Source organism: Apteryx mantelli, chromosome 3, assembly GCF_036417845.1.
Source record: "Apteryx mantelli isolate bAptMan1 chromosome 3, bAptMan1.hap1, whole genome shotgun sequence".
NCBI classification, from domain to species: domain Eukaryota; kingdom Metazoa; phylum Chordata; class Aves; order Apterygiformes; family Apterygidae; genus Apteryx; species Apteryx mantelli.
This window is the reverse complement of record NC_089980.1, coordinates 77,240,377-77,259,655: the sequence shown is the minus strand read 5'-3', so window position 1 is coordinate 77,259,655 and position 19,279 is coordinate 77,240,377. Positions and strand designations below refer to the sequence as shown.

The 19,279-nt window shown below is 37.5% G+C and overlaps 1 protein-coding gene across 10 annotated transcripts in view; it reads right to left on the bottom strand.

Moving 5' to 3' along the window:
- Window positions 1-19,279, bottom strand: part of EPB41L2 (erythrocyte membrane protein band 4.1 like 2) — a 124,687-nt gene that overhangs the window by 59,005 nt on the left and 46,403 nt on the right. For all 10 annotated transcript variants that reach the window (XM_067293724.1, XM_067293732.1, XM_067293733.1 and 7 more), the window contains 2 exons: window positions 12,695-13,179; window positions 11,535-11,747 (listed from right to left, as the gene is read on the bottom strand). In XM_067293724.1, coding sequence (XP_067149825.1) covers window positions 11,535-11,747; window positions 12,695-13,165 — 684 coding nt within the window. In that variant the 5' untranslated portion in view covers window positions 13,166-13,179. The remainder of the gene's footprint in view (window positions 1-11,534; window positions 11,748-12,694; window positions 13,180-19,279) is intronic.

The window sequence follows — 19,279 nt, the reverse complement described above, 5'->3', positions numbered from 1 at the left end:
GTACCTGAGTTATATTCCAGAAAGCTGAAATAAGTAACACCAGCACCTCCAAGAAGTATCCTTTACCAGAGGCATAAAGAAGGCTCACAGTAACAACTAACACAGTTGGTCATGTTGGAGACCTCCAAGATGCAACAGGGTTGAGACAGATCTGAACAGTTCCTGGGGGGTTGTCTGTTTTTTGTTTGGTTTTAAATACACTGGCATAGGATGTGCAATATATTCAGACAACTTCTGAGTCTCTTTTATATCAAAAAAAGAGGCTGTGAGCTCTTTTCTCTATATGCTAGACCCAGGGTTGGTGAGGAAATTATTTTCCACTCTCCCTCACTTATCACATCTAGCTAACATGTGCACCAGTCCTCAGAGTCCGATCACTTTCTCACTTCTGAACTTACTAGATACATACAGAAGGATGGAATGTAGGTACATGTGGAAAATAACAGGAATAAGAAGGCGGTGTGAGTATTTGTCAGAGCCACAAACTTTATGAAATGTGTAAACTTTGTTTGAGGTAATATACTTCCTGGATCAATGGGAGTGACCACTTGTTTGTCTCAAAGGAAAAAAATGAAAGTGGTATGGTTTGGATTTTTATTTTTCCTACAAAGAAAACAAAATTTAAAATAGTACTTTTTTTTCCAGAGGATGACATAGGACAAGCAATACTAATCATTAGGCTGGGAACATAGCTTTTCCTCAGACAATCTCTGTGAGCAACACATCTGCTTCACTTTTCTCATGGTTCCAAAAATGAATCAGCACTTGTGAAAGAAAAACCTGGATGTGTTCTGCTCAAATACACCAGAAAAAGGCATAAGGAGACAAGCTGCTCAGTGGGAGATGTTAGGGCTTCAAAGAATATCCTTAATTCCACTGACTTCAATATAAACCTGTATTGTTCCTGCTTGTTTTTCCCCAGGACTCTAAACATTGACGTTCATGAGAAAGAAAAACCAAGAAAGGGGAGCAAAACTTTGTTGGCTGGATTAACATTTCACCAATTGTACTAAAGAGTTATGATCAAAGACAGTGAAACAGCTCAAGTGATCAGATTTGGTATACTTCAAATGCTAACAAATTATTTTGAAAACTTAATGGTAATTAAACAGGTCAAGAACACAAGATGAGAGGACCCTGCAGCAAGTTGTGTCCATGCAAGAGCACAATATCTAGCTACACTGCAACTTCTGAAAACCAATAAAGATAATGTTAAGGAAACAAAGCAACCTTAACTCTACCCTCATTGAGCTGAAGTATGCTGATAATACAAATACTTGAATACAAGTTTTGTTTGTTTTTAAACACAGATGCTGCAGAACACTCTTCGCAGGCAGAGACACAGAAGGACAAAGCTTAATAATTTCTTTGTCCAGGTAACATTTGAGTTTGATCAAGAAAAGTATTAAGAACTATATATGAGTATCTCTCACTCGAAAAAGTAAGCCTGCTTCATGTAACCAACCAACATTTGCTAAAGATTACCATCTTCTCAATCTTGTCTTGAAATTTTTTTTCACTTATTCCCTCAAATGAAACCAAAAACATTGCCACATTGCCATGCAGGTCATCACACAACTCACATCCTCCATGACAAAAGGATCCCCGAGAAATTTCGGGATTACTATTATTACTACTATAGTAAACAATCTGTGGTAACCAGGACAGCAAATGTATACATCTTTCAACATACACAAATTGGTTTTGCTCATATCACAATTACAGAACTACACCTGTTTGCTTTAATTAATCCCTCCACGTATCTCAGCTTCATATTACAGATTTCCAGTGTTAAGAGTACAGCTAAACTCTATTTCCAGCAAGTTTGTCACTTGATAAATGCCTAAATTTCTATAAATGTTTAGTGAAGCATGGTGGTTAGTCCAGACCAACTTTTGTATAGCTGTTACTGTTTAGTCTAGATATCTTAGGCAACAACATACTTTTAAAAATTGATTCCAGTGAAATTTGTTTTGCTAGGTACCAATCTCAAACAAAAGTTGTAATCCCTTTTCCAACACAATTCTTGTCAAAAGTTGGGAAAAAGTAAGAGCTATTTTTTGTATAAGACTACTTTTATGAACCAAGGCTTAATTCTTTCAATACCCAAAATTAAAAAAAAAAGAAAATCCATGATATCAAAAATTAAGTATTTTGGATCATTTTTAACCACTGGAGCTGAACAGATGTACCCACAAATATTTCCAGAACCAAATTAAGCTCACAAAGCAAAAGGGAACATAAGCAGAAGAGAATTCTAACTACACGTGGATAGCACCTTAGAGGTCAGTTTCTGCTCTCCTACTGAAATTACATTGTTTCCTAAGCACACAGACTATTGTCTGTATATATTCTATTCTTTCAGGGAAAAAGCAAGACTGAAGAAAATAAGAATAGGAAAAAAAAAAAGAAATTGAGAAAGTCAGATAGTGACCAAATCTATACAAAGATTACTTTATAAAATAAAGAAAAGTAGAGGGAAACAAAAAGGTAAGTGTCAGACTAAAAAACTGGATAACTAGACTAAATCATGGAATTCAATGAGCGGTAATAAAAAGACACTTGATCTTTCAGAAGCACTTTAATAGGGACTGCCAAGGATATTATGCCTAAAATGATCTGCACCTCCCAGGCAGTATAAAGCCTCAAAGACTAGTCTTCCAATTGTAAAAGTGTGGTTCAAGAATAAAAAAGTTCTTCATAGTTTAGAGACTTGTGTTATTTCAAAAAAAGCTAGAGAAAACTGGACACTTGGGCAACAGTGATAACAGGCTGAGATTTTAAGAAATTGCTTTTTCCTGTAAACAAAAAAGAAAAATGAGATGCGACCATTCTTCTAAAAGGTCCACATATAAAACTAATAGTTTTGAGAATTCAAGAAAATATGAAAAACAAAGCAAACAAAAAACCCCATGGACTTATGGTAGAAAGCAAAGCTAACAAGCCTAAAAATATGAAAAATATTTTATACTGAATTTTATGCTGTTTTCACATTTGCATTTTTCAGCAATAGCACCTTTTTCATGAAGCTGAAAGTTATTTTAAATGTATATTTTTAAAATGAAAATGGTAGATCACAGCTAAGTACTGCTGTCATGACAGTTAATATTTCATTGAAGTGTCCAAGTCAGAATCACCATTTCACCTCAACAGGATGCCACACTGCAACATGTAGTAAACAGAATGGCGCTAACCTCCCAAAACAATGGAGCTTGAATCTATTGAAACAAAGTATGGGAAAAAGGGTTACTAAGCTAGTGCAGCATTGATTAGATAGCAAAGTGTCAAGATGGTAGCACCAATTCTAGTAGTGTTCTATGCAATTTCTCTTTGGTATTTTGCATCTAGGCACTGAGAACATTCTGTTAGTAGTCAACATCATAGATTTACAGCTATGTCATTGATTACATTTTCTTTATCAGTGACTATATGCCAGTATTATTCATGCTCCCCTCTTTCATCAATTTTTTATTGACCAAGAGAACGTACATATAAAGTTACCCTCTAACTTCATATAGACTATATGTAGACTGTGATTACACAGTCTAAACTGAACTATTAACACAGCTAACACCTGTTATAAGTAACCCCTGCATCATATTCCTCGAATAGTGAAATATAGCTATAATCACATTTCTCAGAGTAGTTGAGGCTGGGAGGGACCTCTGGAGGTCACCTAGTCAAACCCACTTCTCCAGAGCAGGCTGCTGAAGGCCTTGTCCAGTTGAGTTTTGAGCATCTCCAAGGATGGAGACTTCACAGCGTCTCTAGGCAACCTGTTGCAGTGTTCAGTCACACTCATAGTTGACATGCCCTCACATTCATATGCTTAAATGAAATTTCTTGTATTGCAATTTGTGCCCATTGACTCCCATTCTGTCACTGGGCACCACTGAGAAGAGTCTGGCCCCATCATCTTTACTCCCCCAGCCATCAGATATTTATACACATTGGTAAGATTCTCCCCAAGCCTTCTCTTCTCCAGGCTGATCAGCCTCTCCTTGTATAACAGATGCTCCTGTCTCTTGATTATCTTTGTGGCCCTTTGCTTGACCTGCTCCAATATGTCCAGGTCTCTTCTACTGGGGAGCCCAGAACTGGACACAGCACTCCAGGTGTGGCCTCACAAAAGTGGAGTAGAGGAAAAGGATAGCCTCCTTCAACCTGCTGGTGACACTATTCCTAATGCAACCCAGGATACTGTTGGCCTTCTTTGCTGCAAGATCAACAAGTTGAACATAAGTCAGCAGTGTGCCCACCAGGACTCTCAGGTCTTTGTCCGCAAAGCTGCTTTCCAGCAAGTTGGTCTCCAGGCTGTACTGGTGCCTGGGGTTATTCCTCCCCAGGCGTAAGACTTTCCATTTCCCTTTGTTGAACTTCATGAGGTTCCTCTCTGCCCATTTCTCCAGCCTGTTGAGGTTCCTTTGCATGGCAGCACAACCATCTGGTCTATCAACCACTGCTCCCTGTTTTGTATCATCTGCAAACTTGGTGAAGGTGCACTGTACCACTGTCCAGGTCATTAATGGCCTCAGCATCAACTCCTGAGGTAAAGCACTAGTGACTGGCCTCCAGCTGGACTTCATGCCACTGAACATAACTCTCTGAACCCAATAGTTCAGCCAGTTTTCAATCCACCTCACTGTATACTTATCTAGACCATACTTCATTAGTTTGTCAATGAAGATGTTATGGGAAACAGTATCAAAAGCCTTGCTAAAGTTGAGGAACACCCACTGCTCTCCCCTCATCCACCAAGTCAGTCATCTCATTGTAGAAAGTGGCTATCAGGTTTGTCAGGCATGATTTCCCCTTCGTAAAAAACTACTCCCAATCACCTTTTGTCCTTCATATATTTGAAAATGGTTTCCAGAACTATTTGCCATCTTCCACTTTGTCCCCCTCCTTCATTAATTTTTACTTCTGTTCTTACAGAAAAATTTACTTACTACAAATAATAAGGAAACATAACTAGACTACTAATTTAATTGAATCATGATGGACTTAAAATATTGAAGATTCGAATATTTCAATTACAAATGCAAAATGGTATTGTTTTTAAACACATGGTAACAAAACCACAACTTCATTTATGTACTCAGTCTTATTTTTGGACAAGGGGAAGCCAGGAAATCCAATTAATATAATTTTTAATTTATATAGAGATGCCATTCAGATTTAAAACATCTTGGTTTATGTCTAAACAAAAGCAGAAGTCTTGGGGTACTACACCATTTATATCAATTACTTCTATTTAAAAGAAAAGAGGGGGGAGGGGAAAAAGAAAGGTATTTCAAGACCTTTTACATTATAAAAATTCCTGCAACTTCAGAACACAAATATACACAGCCCTATGCAATTTGTTCTGGAGAGCAAGTGTTCTGTAGAATATTTTTCATGTTAATGATTTGATTATTCTAACATTTTTTTCTTCTGTAAACATAGTACAAAAAATTAAGTAGACTTAACTAACTTTAATGGAGGCTTCACTATTCCTTCTCACAGCTGACTTAATTTAGAGTGAATGGTATACAGCTAACACTGTCAGGAAGAGATCCCTGTAGGGCTGAAATACTGTACTTTAAGAAACATACACAAAAATGGCTAGATTTTAATAAAAAAATAGGAATTATTTAACAAATGGAGGCTTCAAGAAGCTTACGTTACTAACAATTATAAAATACAAACTTAAAAAATTCTGGCAAGCTGCAGCAAAACATTCCCAAGGAAGATTTCATATTGTCAAACAATGAATAAGAATTTTTGAGCTAACTGATATGGAGAGAGATTTATTAGAAAATAGCTTTGAAGAAAGGTATATGAAAACACGAAATAAAAGACTTCAGTTGTGATGAAACTTCTGCAAGTCTGAAAAACAGATCTTTTATAGTCTCCTCCTCTAACTATTAGTTTCACCCAAAAGATCTCAAAGGAGAGGGAGACAGTATTTGTCCACCATTATGTTACAGTACACAAGAGGATTTGTACACAGCAAGCAATTAAACTGCTAGAAGGTCTAAGGAAAAGGGAGAAGATGGGAGGAAGGATATGGCTTTTGACTACGCAGCTCAAAGGGATCCACGATCACATAGCATAGGGAATGAGTGAAGGAAACCTTGGAAAGGGAAAAGCGCAAGAGAAAAGACAAAGTGAATGTGGTGTGAGAGGAAAAGAGGAAGGTCTGCTAAGGGAAGGTATGTGACTAGACAGCGCTAATATGTGTAAGTTGTACTGAAGGAAGTGAAAGGGCAGAATAAGTGAGAAAAATGACTCTACCTAGAAGCCTATGATTTTGGGGGGAATCAAAGAGATGGGGACTTTTGGGGCCTAGAATCTGAGTATTGGGAGGAAGCAAGAGATGAGGAGACAGACAAGAGGTTTTGATGTATATAAGGTATTTAATTGAATGTGGAAGGAGGTGGCAGAGGATGAGGGTGAAAGATACAGCAGGACATGAGAGCTAGTGTGTCAGGATGCATAGCTGTAGGGCAAACAAACCAGTAACTGCAATAAGGAGGGAGAAATTCGCAGAGAACCCTTTCCTATCTCTTTGACCTACTGGCAGCTTATGAACTAATGAGTCACAGGATTTCCCCTGGCTTGGAGGGATTAGAACTGTGTACTATACAAATATTGATGCTTCCAATTCTTGAGGACAGAAATCTTGCTACAAAGAAGCAATTTCTCCCCAGTTCTCACTGGGGCATTTTTGCTCTTCAATGTTGTTCAATTGCTGTTCAGTGTTGTTCAATGTTGTTATGTTGTTCATGCACCTAAAAGTTTTCATATCTAATACTAAAGCACAACAGCAGAGATGCACATTGCATTATCAATACAAATGATGCTTTCCCATCTAATTTAAGTGATTAGAGTTGGTTTGGATAATTTGATGGTATGCTGACTTACCAATGCCAGCAAGCAATGAATGCTTAGCAAGTCCTCTCTGTTTCTCTTTACTGTATGGGAAACAGCAACAAATCTGCTGAGCAGCTCATACCTAGTGATGATAGCACAATACAGCTGAGGCATATAGTACTATTATAATCCATCAAGGGAGACACTGAAAACATAGATTCAGCACAAAAAGCAAGGTAGAGGAATACCCTCTATTATAGCTGGACATTCTGGAACATTAACCACCACAATAAGCAGAATGCAAATTTAAAATCCTCATTTGAAAAAAGTTAGCTAAGCTAATTATTAAGCTTCATCTTAACTAATACTAGCCCTATTAGAACATGGATTTGCTCAGACTCAAAACAGTAGTTAAACATATTAAAATATAAATAAATTGAATTATGTAATTTTTAACTCATTAGGCCAAGAATGATCCTATGAGCTACATACACAGTGCAGGGCGTATACTGCACACCTTTCAGAGTCAAGAGGAGGAGGACTTCAGGAGCTATTCATAGGAAAGATGTCCTCAGGTACCCCACTGTCCATGACATGGGACAAGTTCAGGCTAGGCATGCATCCTGTGACCCAGCATAACCCAAGAATGACTGATATTATTACTGGCTCCTGTTTTCCAGCTGCAGATTTCCCAGAGGCCACACTGTTAGCACAACCCTGCCATTGCAAGCAGTTCAAGAGTTACAGTTTGATTACTCCTGCCTCAAACTGACATCCCGATGAATTGTGGGCATAGCTTAGTTCACATGGAGACTACTCCGTTGCCTCAGGAGAAAAAGTACTAATTATTTTGCATTAGCTCTATGTAAAAGGTAGTTATCCTGTAACTGGAGTTCTGGGCCGTGCAATCCCTGCATACGTAACATATATTCCATGCTGCTAGAGACAAGAAGTTTGATTTTACCAAGAACACCTGTTTGGCTTGCCCATGAATCCTAAGATGAATGTAACTGAGTTTAGTGAAAGATGGAGCATCAGTTCCCTTCTGCAGATTTCAAGTACTTATGCATAAAGGAACCTGAAGACAACAGGACAAATAGTTAAATACACAATGGATAAGCTCCCACAGAAGCTGAGGGAATGCCCGCAACTGCAATAGACTCAGAATATAAAACTTTAACTGTAATGGCATGTCCTGTGCTGCAGAAAATGGTATAATGTGTAGACATGCCTGTGGTAGGCCAGTTAATCTGCTGGTAACTTCTCAAGCATTTGTTCCAGTATGCATACTGAGAGAGCAACTCCTAAGCAGTCCAGCTGTAAGTCACTTTTGTTAGCTAATACCTGAAGATTATACAACCAAAGGCATCCAGGCAGAAGCCTGCACTGGTACATGACTTGTAAAGTATGTAATACACCAAATATCAAACACTGTATACTAGATAAAAATGGGAATGTTTTCAAGGAGTCAGCTAGGCCTGGGAAATGCTGTAACATTTCCAGTGCTGGTTTTCTTTTCAGGAGAATCTAAAAGATGTATCCAGATGCCTGTTTTTAGAAAATGGTGAAAATGTTATCATTCTTCATAACTCAGATATCCTGTCTAGGTACCACAGCTAAAGCAGCTACTATAGGTCACCTGAAATGTAATATTTAGGTTCACAACTTTAGTCCAGAGCACCTAAGAGTTAAATCTGACTGTATTTTTCCCCCCATTCCAAAGGGACAGATATTCTAGTGCAAAGTATAACACAGAAATGTAAAGGAGGAGCAAGACCTACAGGGAGAAAACCTGTTGTCTTCTATACCAAATATTAACACTGCCCATAACTGCCAGTACAGTGTGTTTCTAATATCCACTTACAAGTCTATTTGCTGTGGGTGTCATATTAGATACTATTTTGCAGAACAAACTGAATGACATGGTGTTGCTTGGTCACATCTTTAACCTACTGAACCCATAAAATGAGAACCACGATATTCTAAACTAGCAGCTTATGTGGCCATAGAAACTTCTCATCACCCAACAGCCATCCTGTACATCTAGAAGCAGCAGCAACAGGGCAAGGAATTCAAATTCATCAGTGAAAAGCCAACATGCAGGTTTGCTGACTTTAATAGGACTCAGTCCTATTAAGGACTTAGGCTGTTGCTTCATTTCACAACGAGAGAAATGACTGGAAGCAATAAGTAAAATTAAAACATTAGAAAACCAAACAGACTTCACAAGCTATTTAATTCACTGGACTCCTGTTTTCCTGCCTGCCATGGATTATAAGTAATGGAGTTTAAGAGGAGCTCAGAGCTCCGGTCCTGTGAAAGCAGCTGCTGAAGAACGGAAGGTGGTTTAGGATTGGGATGCAGCTGTGCAACAGGCCAGTCCTACTCTGTTCGTCCTCAGTGTTTCTGGCCCATCAAGCAAGTGCCACATCAACAGACTCTGCCTTTGGTGCTGCTACGTGGAGAAGCTTTTGAAAATATCACCTATATAAACTTTTGAGATACAGAGCGAAAGTCCTCAGGTACCATGAACATGGTTTTCAAGTGTTTGCAAAGTTTATCAAAATTACAAAATAGAACTAAGCACATTTTAATCTGTCTTACAGCTGGCTCACTGGAAATATGGTTTTCAAATATATACTGCCCTACAAGGCACATTAGCTTTTTTCCAAGAGGTAACTAAATTCCAATATAAAATAAATTAGCTTACTTCTGTGGTGTCCATCAATCCAACAATAAATGGGGAGTTTCTACAATTAAAGCAATTCACAAGCCTTTGGTAAGTGTGCCTGAAAAAGTGATGCAGTTTATGATAATCAGCATTTGCCTCTTCTACTGGTGAAGCTCTCACAATCACCAGCATTTACAGTTTAACTTTCTAATACAGAACATCCTCTCATATATTTTTAATGAAGCAACTGGCATCTTTTGGGAGACAGTATTAGCCTAAAGTAATCTGCTGATAAGGTCTATTTATTATCTTCCTCATATAAAAATGCTCATAAGTCGTCAAACCAAAGGTCCATCTAGACCAGTACCCTGCATCTAACAGCAGCAATAGCAAATGCCAAGGGAAAAGCGTTAAGAACATGGGATGTAGGAATTCTTGTACAGTCTCAGTCTCCAGCAGTTCTCAGCTCTAGGGTTTCTTGAGCCAAAGTGCCTACGGATTCTTCTTCCACGGATTTATCTAATCACCTTTTAAAGCCATGTAAGCCTTTAGCCTCATAATAGGACATTTCACAGCATCAATGTGTTACACATAAAACATCCCCTTTGGTCTGAATCTACCATCTAAGAAATTAAATCAACAGTATCTATAGCCTGTCCACTATTCTCATGAGAAGAACTGAACAAGCTTTAAATTTGTTCATACTTTATCACGAGTACCGGTACACTGAAATATGAATCGCTGATTTATTAGTAATATTTTTCTTGAAAAGAAATCCAGATGTTCAGAATCTCTGTTGGAAGGTGTCTGTGATGGTGTTTGCCTACTTCTTTCATAGTTGCCATCACCACAAGAAAATTTGAGAGGGAAATCAAGGACAGACTTCCATTCCTCCAGGCACAATTAATGCATTTTCCTTTGCTTTTATTTTTAAACTGGAAGTTTAACATACAGATATAAAAACCTTTTAAAAAAAGTCACAAAATGTTTTGAAAACAAAAAATATTTTCTTTAAGCCACAGACTAAGCAAACTCTAGAAGAGCTTGATTTTTGAGAGGAACTGCTTTGACTGCCACAAATTACTACAAATTCTTCTGAGGAGTTTCTCCTTAGAAATACTGACAGTGCATCTGCTATACTTTTGATCATTTTCTGCACTGTCCTAAAGTAACCAAGAAAGGAAGGAGAGGCAATCACCACTGTTTTCCTCTAGTGAAAATGAAGATTAGCAGGTGGCAAAAGATCCTTCTGTTCAAATTTTTCTGATTCTCCCACTGCTTTTGCAGAAGGATGTGGCTTTACTGTTTCTTAAGATAAAACAGTTATTTGTACTGTTAATTCGTAAGTGCAACAACTGTTGTGTATAGACAATACATATATAGATTTTGTAGATACAAACATGGCCATTGCTCATCACACTGAAGTAAAGGATGAGCTCTAAGGAGAATGACCTGAGACTTGGTGCTATTTCTGAATAAAATGGAGAATCTGTTATAGGAGAATAAAAATGTGCACTGTCGCTACTCAGCTAGAGGGATAGGAAACATGATACTTCAATGCTTATGACAGAAACTACTCATAGAAGTTAATAAAGACTCAGAAATAGAATTAGCAAGATATGATACTAAAGAGTTTGCAAAACGAAATGTTTTTTAAACTGTTGGCATATTCTTGGTAGCACTAGGGCAAATGAACTGATATCACATATCACAGACAAAACATCACTTTCCAAAGGATTTATTTGTTGCATTTTATCTTATTTGCTAGTGTATGCCAGAGTACATAATTAAGGATGAACTAAGAAGGTCTTAAAGACTGGGTTTTAAAATGAAAGGTTAACTGACCCTAAATTATAGCTGTGTGAACGTTGTAATGAACTCATTAGATTTACTAAAACAAAAATGCATTTGTTAAACTCTCCCTGCAATGAAAAAATACTGTATTCTTTGCCTCTCCCTCCACAACATACAGAGAAAGATTTCTTTATATAAAGACTTGATGCCTTACCTCTAGATCACAGCTGTATTCTGTGCCATCCAGGAGCATCACTTTACACTGCACAGTTTTAATTTTCTTGGGAGACTTCTGGGGAATGTTCTCTGTTTTAATTTCACCTGTCTGTACCTCTTTGGTCTCCCTTTTTTCTTTTTCTACTTGTTTTTCTTCCTTTTCCTCAGCAACTTTTTCAACTTCCATTTCTTTACCATCTTCCTTGGCAGGCTGTATGAAATACAGTTAAACAATGAGCCCAACTTAAGAATGTGAATTTTCTTTTTAATTTCTTCATTTCTTTCATATGCCACCAATAAATAAGGCATTAAGGTTTCATTAAAGCATGCAGGTACTGAAAGCACAATAACCAGTTCCAGCAGTAAGGTTTTCCATTTGGGGACAAGATATTGAAAAACTGTTTTTTCCTATTCTTACTCTCAGACCACAGATGGTGCCTTTCCCCCCTCCCCCTTTCTTTTTTTTGAAATGAGAATTTCAGTGACACCCCTCCCGTCCCCCCTTCCCCCACTGCTAACAGAAAAGAACTTAATGAGAAGCTCCAGGAATTATACAAAATGAAAGAACACTGCTTACAAAAGTCAAGCTATATGGAATATGAGGTTTATCAAACTGACGTGCAAATTTTCAAAAAGCAAGACTTTGGGGCATCACACAAGTTGGGTTTGCCCTTGTGACTCAGCATCAACCTCCAGTAGCCACATGCATGGCTTCTCGTAGAGATAAAGTACAGCATAAAAAACTGAGATCACAAGGACTCTGAGATAACTAAAAAAGATAATATTTGGATTAAGTTACCGTGGAGGTATTTGTGTGATACACTGACTTCAGAGACAAAGCTGACTTAAGAAGTTTCTACCCTCATCCCTGCTCATTTCACTGCCCCTTGGACTATCCCAAAACAAGGGTTTGTGAGGTTACACTATAATTAGATTGCTAAAATGACTGCAGTCAAAAAATAAATCTGTCACAGAGCAGGAACTTTTAAAGACAGCTTTACTACTCATATAACTGTATCAACCCACCTGCAAAAAAAGCCAAGTAACAGTCAGCCTTCCCTGATATAATCCCTATAAAGCCTTACTTGTGTTACGTAAACTATGAAACAGGACCCCTTAAAATTGCTCTTAAGTATTCATTAGCTTTCTCACATTTACCTGTGTTTCAGCACTGCTAACAGAGTGCTTTTCCTCTTTCTCATCTGCTTTAGCATTATGCTGATTTTCAGTTGCTGCTTCTTCTAAACTCTTTTTTGGCTGAGCCACCTCCTCTGGAAGCTGGCATTCACTTTCTTCAATTACTTGGTCTTCCCCTACAGCCTTTTTCTTGGCCTCATCTTTGGGCTCTGCCAAGGTGTAGGATTTTTGTTTCTTAAGCCATGGGGGCAGGAAACGAGAAATACCCTTGCTTTCAGACGAATCCTTTTCCTTCTTCTGGCTACTTGGGCTGCTTTGGCTAGTTGGCACTGGGACAGAGGAAGAATCTAAAGCTTCTTCAGAGAATGCTTTTCTGGACTTTTGATTTTCTGGAGTATCTGATGCTTCTTCAGGCTTGTCCTTGGCTTTGTCTGCTCCCGCCTGCTCAGAATCTTTCTTTACTTCAGTCTCCGAGCCAACTTCAGTCATCATTGTCACAACTTAAACTAAAACAAAACAAAAACTGTTTACTGGTTCTTACATTATTTGTAGTAACAATCTACAAGGGGTGCTAAATCAAGAATATCAGGATTAAAGAACTACTCAACTGCAACCTCTTCAAACTCTCAGCTCAAGAGCAAAACAAATCAGGAAGCTAAAACCTGACGCCATATGGATAATAAAGATTTTCAAAAATACTCAGTTCTGTGAGCATTACACTTACTTTTGGATACACCTGCTACAAGAAAAGGCAAAAAGTGGTGCAGGTTCATTTTGGTAGCAAAAATGGTTATGTAAACACTCAAAGGAAAAAAAAAGCAATTGCCTAATAGCTATATACTGGGGAAATTTGAGTTGGTTGTAACTATGAAAAGGGGAGAGAAACAAATACAAATGAGTAAAGAGGAAGGGTCAAAAGGAAAAAAGGCAACCTAAGTACAGCATATGACAAAGGAACTGCTTCACAGTTAAATGAAGAAGACTATAGAAAGATCGAAGGGGAGAACAAAAAGTACCTAGATCCTAGGAGCCAAGAAATTTGTCTGCATTGTCTATGGCCTGAGGGAGAGATTCTGCAGTCCAGTGTTCTATTACCCCTATACAAGGTGCACACTTATGCAGGGTGGGGTGGGGGTTTATAAGATGAGACAGGTCAGAAAAAAAATGAATGACAAAAAATTGTAATTTGGGAAGACCAACCAATATAGTAAATATCAATGGGAAACAGTTTGGTTCAAAACAGGTAACTTTTCAACCATCTTTTATATATGGAACTACAGATAAATCTGACTTAATTATATGCTCAGTCATATATGCTCCTTTTACTTTGAGTCAAAGTAAACACACCAGATAACACCTAAAACCTCATTGTTTTTCATTTATTGTGTCCCCATGTATGGCAGACACATGAAAGCATCCGAGAGGAACAATGATCTCATTAGAAAACCATGAAGATAAGCAAGCTGTGAGTCTGAGATAATGTAGCTGCCAGTCAGAAGCATCAGCATTCACTGCTTGCACACAGAGCTATTGTATACCAGAACAGACTTTACTTTCCCTTATTAAGGGTTGCAACAGTCTCGCTTCACACCTGAGAGTAGGGCAGAATGCTAGACTGCCTTCCTTCTCAGTCTTTCCTCTCAAATGTTCAGATTTGTCAGTCGGTTGATACGGTTCCTCAAGTTCCTAGGATCAATTCCTGAAATGTAGCTGTCTGAACAGAAGGATTCCTGCCACCATAGATTAACCTTACTCCCTGACCTCCCTGAGCCATGACTAGCTAGGTGCTTTGCCATATTACCTATGAAATCATTTGCTCTCTGATTATCATATCTCAAATATTTGCATTAGTGACACCACTATGTACTGCGTACAGCTTCAGAGGAGCTGGTCAGCTAAATCTCTCCCAGAAATCAAGGACCATGAGAATTAATTTAGATAATCAGTTTACCTGCTTTGCTGCAAAGGAACCGTAACATTGACTAGTTTGTAAGAACAGAAGGCTCTCCATTTTGTTTTACCCTAGTCCTATATTGAAGGGACTCAGCTATTAATGTTTAAGTTCTAATCTGCAAAGAAGTCTTGATTTGAAATCTAAACTTAGAACACAGGATCTTATTTAGGAAAAGATCTGTCTCACTTCCCTCAAGGACCACTCATGTTTGCTGAGGAAAGCTTCAGAGTGCAGTTGTGTTTCCCCATAGGAACCTGGATCATATCCAGAAATGAAAAACATACTTTGAGTATAACAAGGAGTTTAAACAAAAAACAAACAAAAAACGCCCCCCAAAAAATCAAGAGAGTGCAGCTCAAAATCATGGTCGAGTATCCTGAAAATTTACAGACATTAGAACAGAGGGGAATGTGGAAGTGAAACACAAATCCTAGAAAGCTTCTTTTCACTGCTGTTGATAATCTGCATCTTAATTCACCGCTTCCATTACGGTATCTCTTATTCATCAGCACAAACAAAAAAATCCAACACCTAAGCAACTCATTTGTCCACACACTTCTGGATTTCATTTTCAAGACAAAGACCTGAGTAAATACAAGTAGCAACTGACAGTCCTAAACTCGTGTTCTTTCTCAGTTTTTCATTCTGAAGTTCACAACAAACTTGAGAAATCAAAATTTCTTTGATAGCTATATCCCTACAGAGTGTTCTACTGGGATTCTCAGAGAGAAAGCATCATGTTGTAGAAGGGAAAAAAAGAAAGTAATCATCCTGTTTACCTTGAAATAATGTACATCTCAGTCCACTAAAAGCCAATATGGGTGTCTGTGCAAGTCATGCAATGGTTTATTAGAACTCCCCTAAGTGCAATTTTTTGGATCATATTAGTAATTCCACTTCAGAATCATTATCAAATCAAATAATTCAGATCAATGTTGCATTTTAAAGAACATTCCTGGATGAGACTAGAATTAAAAGATAATCAGTTTAGTGAAGTATTGAACAAGTTTTAGAAAGTTAGAACAGAACCTACATGAAAACATTTTTATATGTATGAAATCTAATTACCTATTTTCAAATTAAGATTATCTTTAGCAACTGAACCCAAATCTACGTATTTATACACTGAAGGTGACAACAAGCACTGGGTTTGCTCCTTCCCTGTGACAGCTATACACAAAAATCAAGGTTAACTGCACAGGCTGAAAAGACAGACTGCCAACGCTGCATTTTTTTTTTTTTTTTGTCCCAACAACAGTCACATGACAAAAGCTTATCAGAGCCAATCAGTTTCCCATGCTGTGACAAGACCACCCAAGCTGGGGCCTGGCCTGAGCTCATGCCATCAAGTCATCCTCTTTGTAAGCCTAGAAGCTAAAGCGTTGATGGACAGAATACCAGGAACAATCCTATATGACACACAGTCAAACAACAAAATACGATTTCTTCTAAAGCTCCGCAGTTTATAGGAAAGCCTAATCCGGGTCACTGGACAGTTAAAGCTATGTTACGATTCAGATACGTGGCACGGTAGTAATGTCTTCTGCTAAAAACATTTGTCCCAAACGTAAGCCAACTAAAAATCACTTTTCTCCCTACAGTTCTGTCCCAAGTACCCCTTAATGCTAAATGGGAAGCTCATTTTTGACTAAGTAACCAGGTGAGCAAACCAGCATTGTCAGTCTTTACACTGGTCAGCAGATGGTGCCATACTAGTTCTAAAAATCAGTAATACATTCCAAAGGTCAATCTCACAGCAGCAATAATCTTGCATTTCAAGTATATTTCCCAAGTTATGACAAGTAATTTTATGTTGCTAGAGAAGCATTAACTACATATTTAAAGTATATGGAGTTTCAGAGCCCGGCAGACAGAATTATTACTCCATAATGCTACAGGTTATAATTACATGCGTACGTGCAAGTGTATGTGTGTGTACATGCATATACACACAAGTACAAGGCCTCTAAGCATACCTCCAAGATCAGAAAAAACATAAAACAATGTCTTCCCAAAAGATATTATGCTTTTAAAATCATATTTCCAGAGGATTCCAAGAGTGTGCGTGGTGGCTAGCAGCCCCAGAAAAAGCTTACTGGGAACTATACTCATCACCATTCCTTTTCCTAGAGAGCTGAAGCCACTAGTTAAAATCACATATATTTTGTTAGTCTACATATCTACATCCATTCCATCATACACTGAATATTTGGAAGCATACAATGTTTTCTCCCCAGTTACAGTAGTTTGCCTGTATTAACAAGAAAATATTTTTGTTATATAAATATTGAAAGATCATCAAGTCTGTAAAACTACATTTTGCAGTGTTAGAAAATTACTGCAAATGTGCCATCATTCCTTGCAATACACAGAATACCCAAGACTCATCATAAACAAACTGGTGTAGAAGATGACATGAACTTAAAAGAGGCTTCTGAAACAATAATATTTATAAGACAAATACTACAGTAATTCTTCAGATCACTGTGCAGAAAAAAAAAAAAATCAAGGATCCAGACAGAAAATGAAGTGAGATACAGACAAAGATATTTCTGGCTAAAACTGCAAAATGAGTAACTGCAGTCTTGATGGAATGCTTTCACAAGAAAATTATCATGGTGACAGATTTCCGTAAACCAGCACAAGGAAAGTTACTTCAATTCCTCTTTTTAAGGTCAAAACACAATCTGCAAATACAACTATTTGTCAGTATCTTTGACTCATTAAAGTAGCACAACTGCATTTATATTCCCTATGATTCAAATGCTCCCAGCTTTTCATGTAACTTAAGTGCTGGCAGTCAGTTTATTTTGTTTAGTAAATAACTCGGAGTTCCTGCAATCCATATACAGCTTAAACTGAATTATCCTCTAAAACTGATACTTTTAAGAGGTACACTCCTCAGAAAGGAAAAAGATATTACTACTAGGAATAGAAATGTGAAGATTCTTTAAACATTTCATATCGTTAAAATGATTTGTTTGCTGACAGTAGGTAGTAGCCTAAAATGTGTGACAAAACTTAAAGTGCTATTTTTCAGAATTTTAAATAAAATGCATTGAGCTCCGCATCATTTGTGTAACAGGATCCATATAACATATATAAAAGCTCATCATAAAAAAAAACCTTTCAACAAAAATCAAAACAAATACCTTTAAAGTGCTATACAAAGGCAAGTGTCGTTCACTTTCTGAGTTTTGACGTTAATCAAAATTACTTTCTGAGATTAAATTTAAGCAAATGTGCATCTTTCAGCTGTCTCGATACTCTCTATTTCATATACAAAGGAATCTGGATTCCTCTGGAATCCTGGGACAGAAATCTGTTACTTCTGTATTTACAATCTACAAATATTCTGATATATCAGGGCAAACATCTCAAATAGAGCAACTTAATTCAACTCCAGAAATCTCTTCCCCAGAATACATATGCATATCCAGTTAGTTCTGTGCTGCTCTCTCCGAATGAAAAAAAGTTACAAGCTGATGAAAATCCAACAGTCTTTTTGAAAAGCTTTCATGAGCAAGAGTGACCCCACCCAAGGCCTGACACTGCTAGAGAAGGACATGCTCAGTGGAAAAGCACAATTTAGTTCCAATTCATTTAATTCCAGCAGTCAGAAAACGCACATGGGTCAAAAGACAGCTCTGTTTTCCTGTTATCTGTCCAAATGAAGAACAGTTTGAGAAAATCTCTGCACTATCTTGAACTCAACATTGCAAGTTTAGGGTGGTTTTTGATTGTTCATGTTACCCTCATGGAAACCATAATTTTTACACATTAAAAATAGCAGTAAGTGATCATTTATTCTAAGCAATACTTTCTCTCCAGCCTCCACTCCCTTCCTTCACCCCCCCCACCCCACCCAATGGCTCTGTTATACATGGCAATACATACAGTAATGCCACAATTCCAAAGGCCAGCCCAACATTTCACTTTTTCCAATTCTTAAGGAAATCTGAAAAATAAAATAAAATAAATCTATTTGGGTTCTGTAATTTATTCAGCTTGTTCTGATTTGGGGGTGATTTATTTCTAGAGGTCATGACAAATTTTTAATTTCCAACTTTCGTTCTTTCCATTTATAACAACAAGATTAAAAATAATTTTTAAATACTTACAACATTAAGGTTACTCTTACATGAATTCTGCTTCCAAAGCACTTACAAGAATGTGGTTAAATCAAAGCATTTTTGAACTCAGGTTGAAGAAATAAATTACTAGTATCAGAGATTTTTGCCATTTAAACTGAGAGGTCCCAGTACAATAAAGCTCCATGGATGCTGAAATCCCAGACGCACAGCATTGTTTTGGTAAGTATCCATTTCCTCTTCAATGGTAGTCATATAGAGAATTATTACTATTTCACATGTTTAGGAAATGTACGAAAGCACGCAAAAAAGGGAAATAACTGCAATACCAGAATTCAAGGTCAGGGAAAAAAGAAAAAAAAAAAGAGAGAGAGAGAAAGAGGTGACTAATCTGTGCTTTTGATAACGACACCAACCACAGCACCCTACAAGCAGAATCCATCTGCAAGTTCCTTTCATAAGCAGATCTAACCATTAACTTTACTTCATCAGTGTGTCAAGGCTGAATGTCACAGATGCAGACACTGCCGAGATCACATTCAAAATGCCTATTAGCTTTTT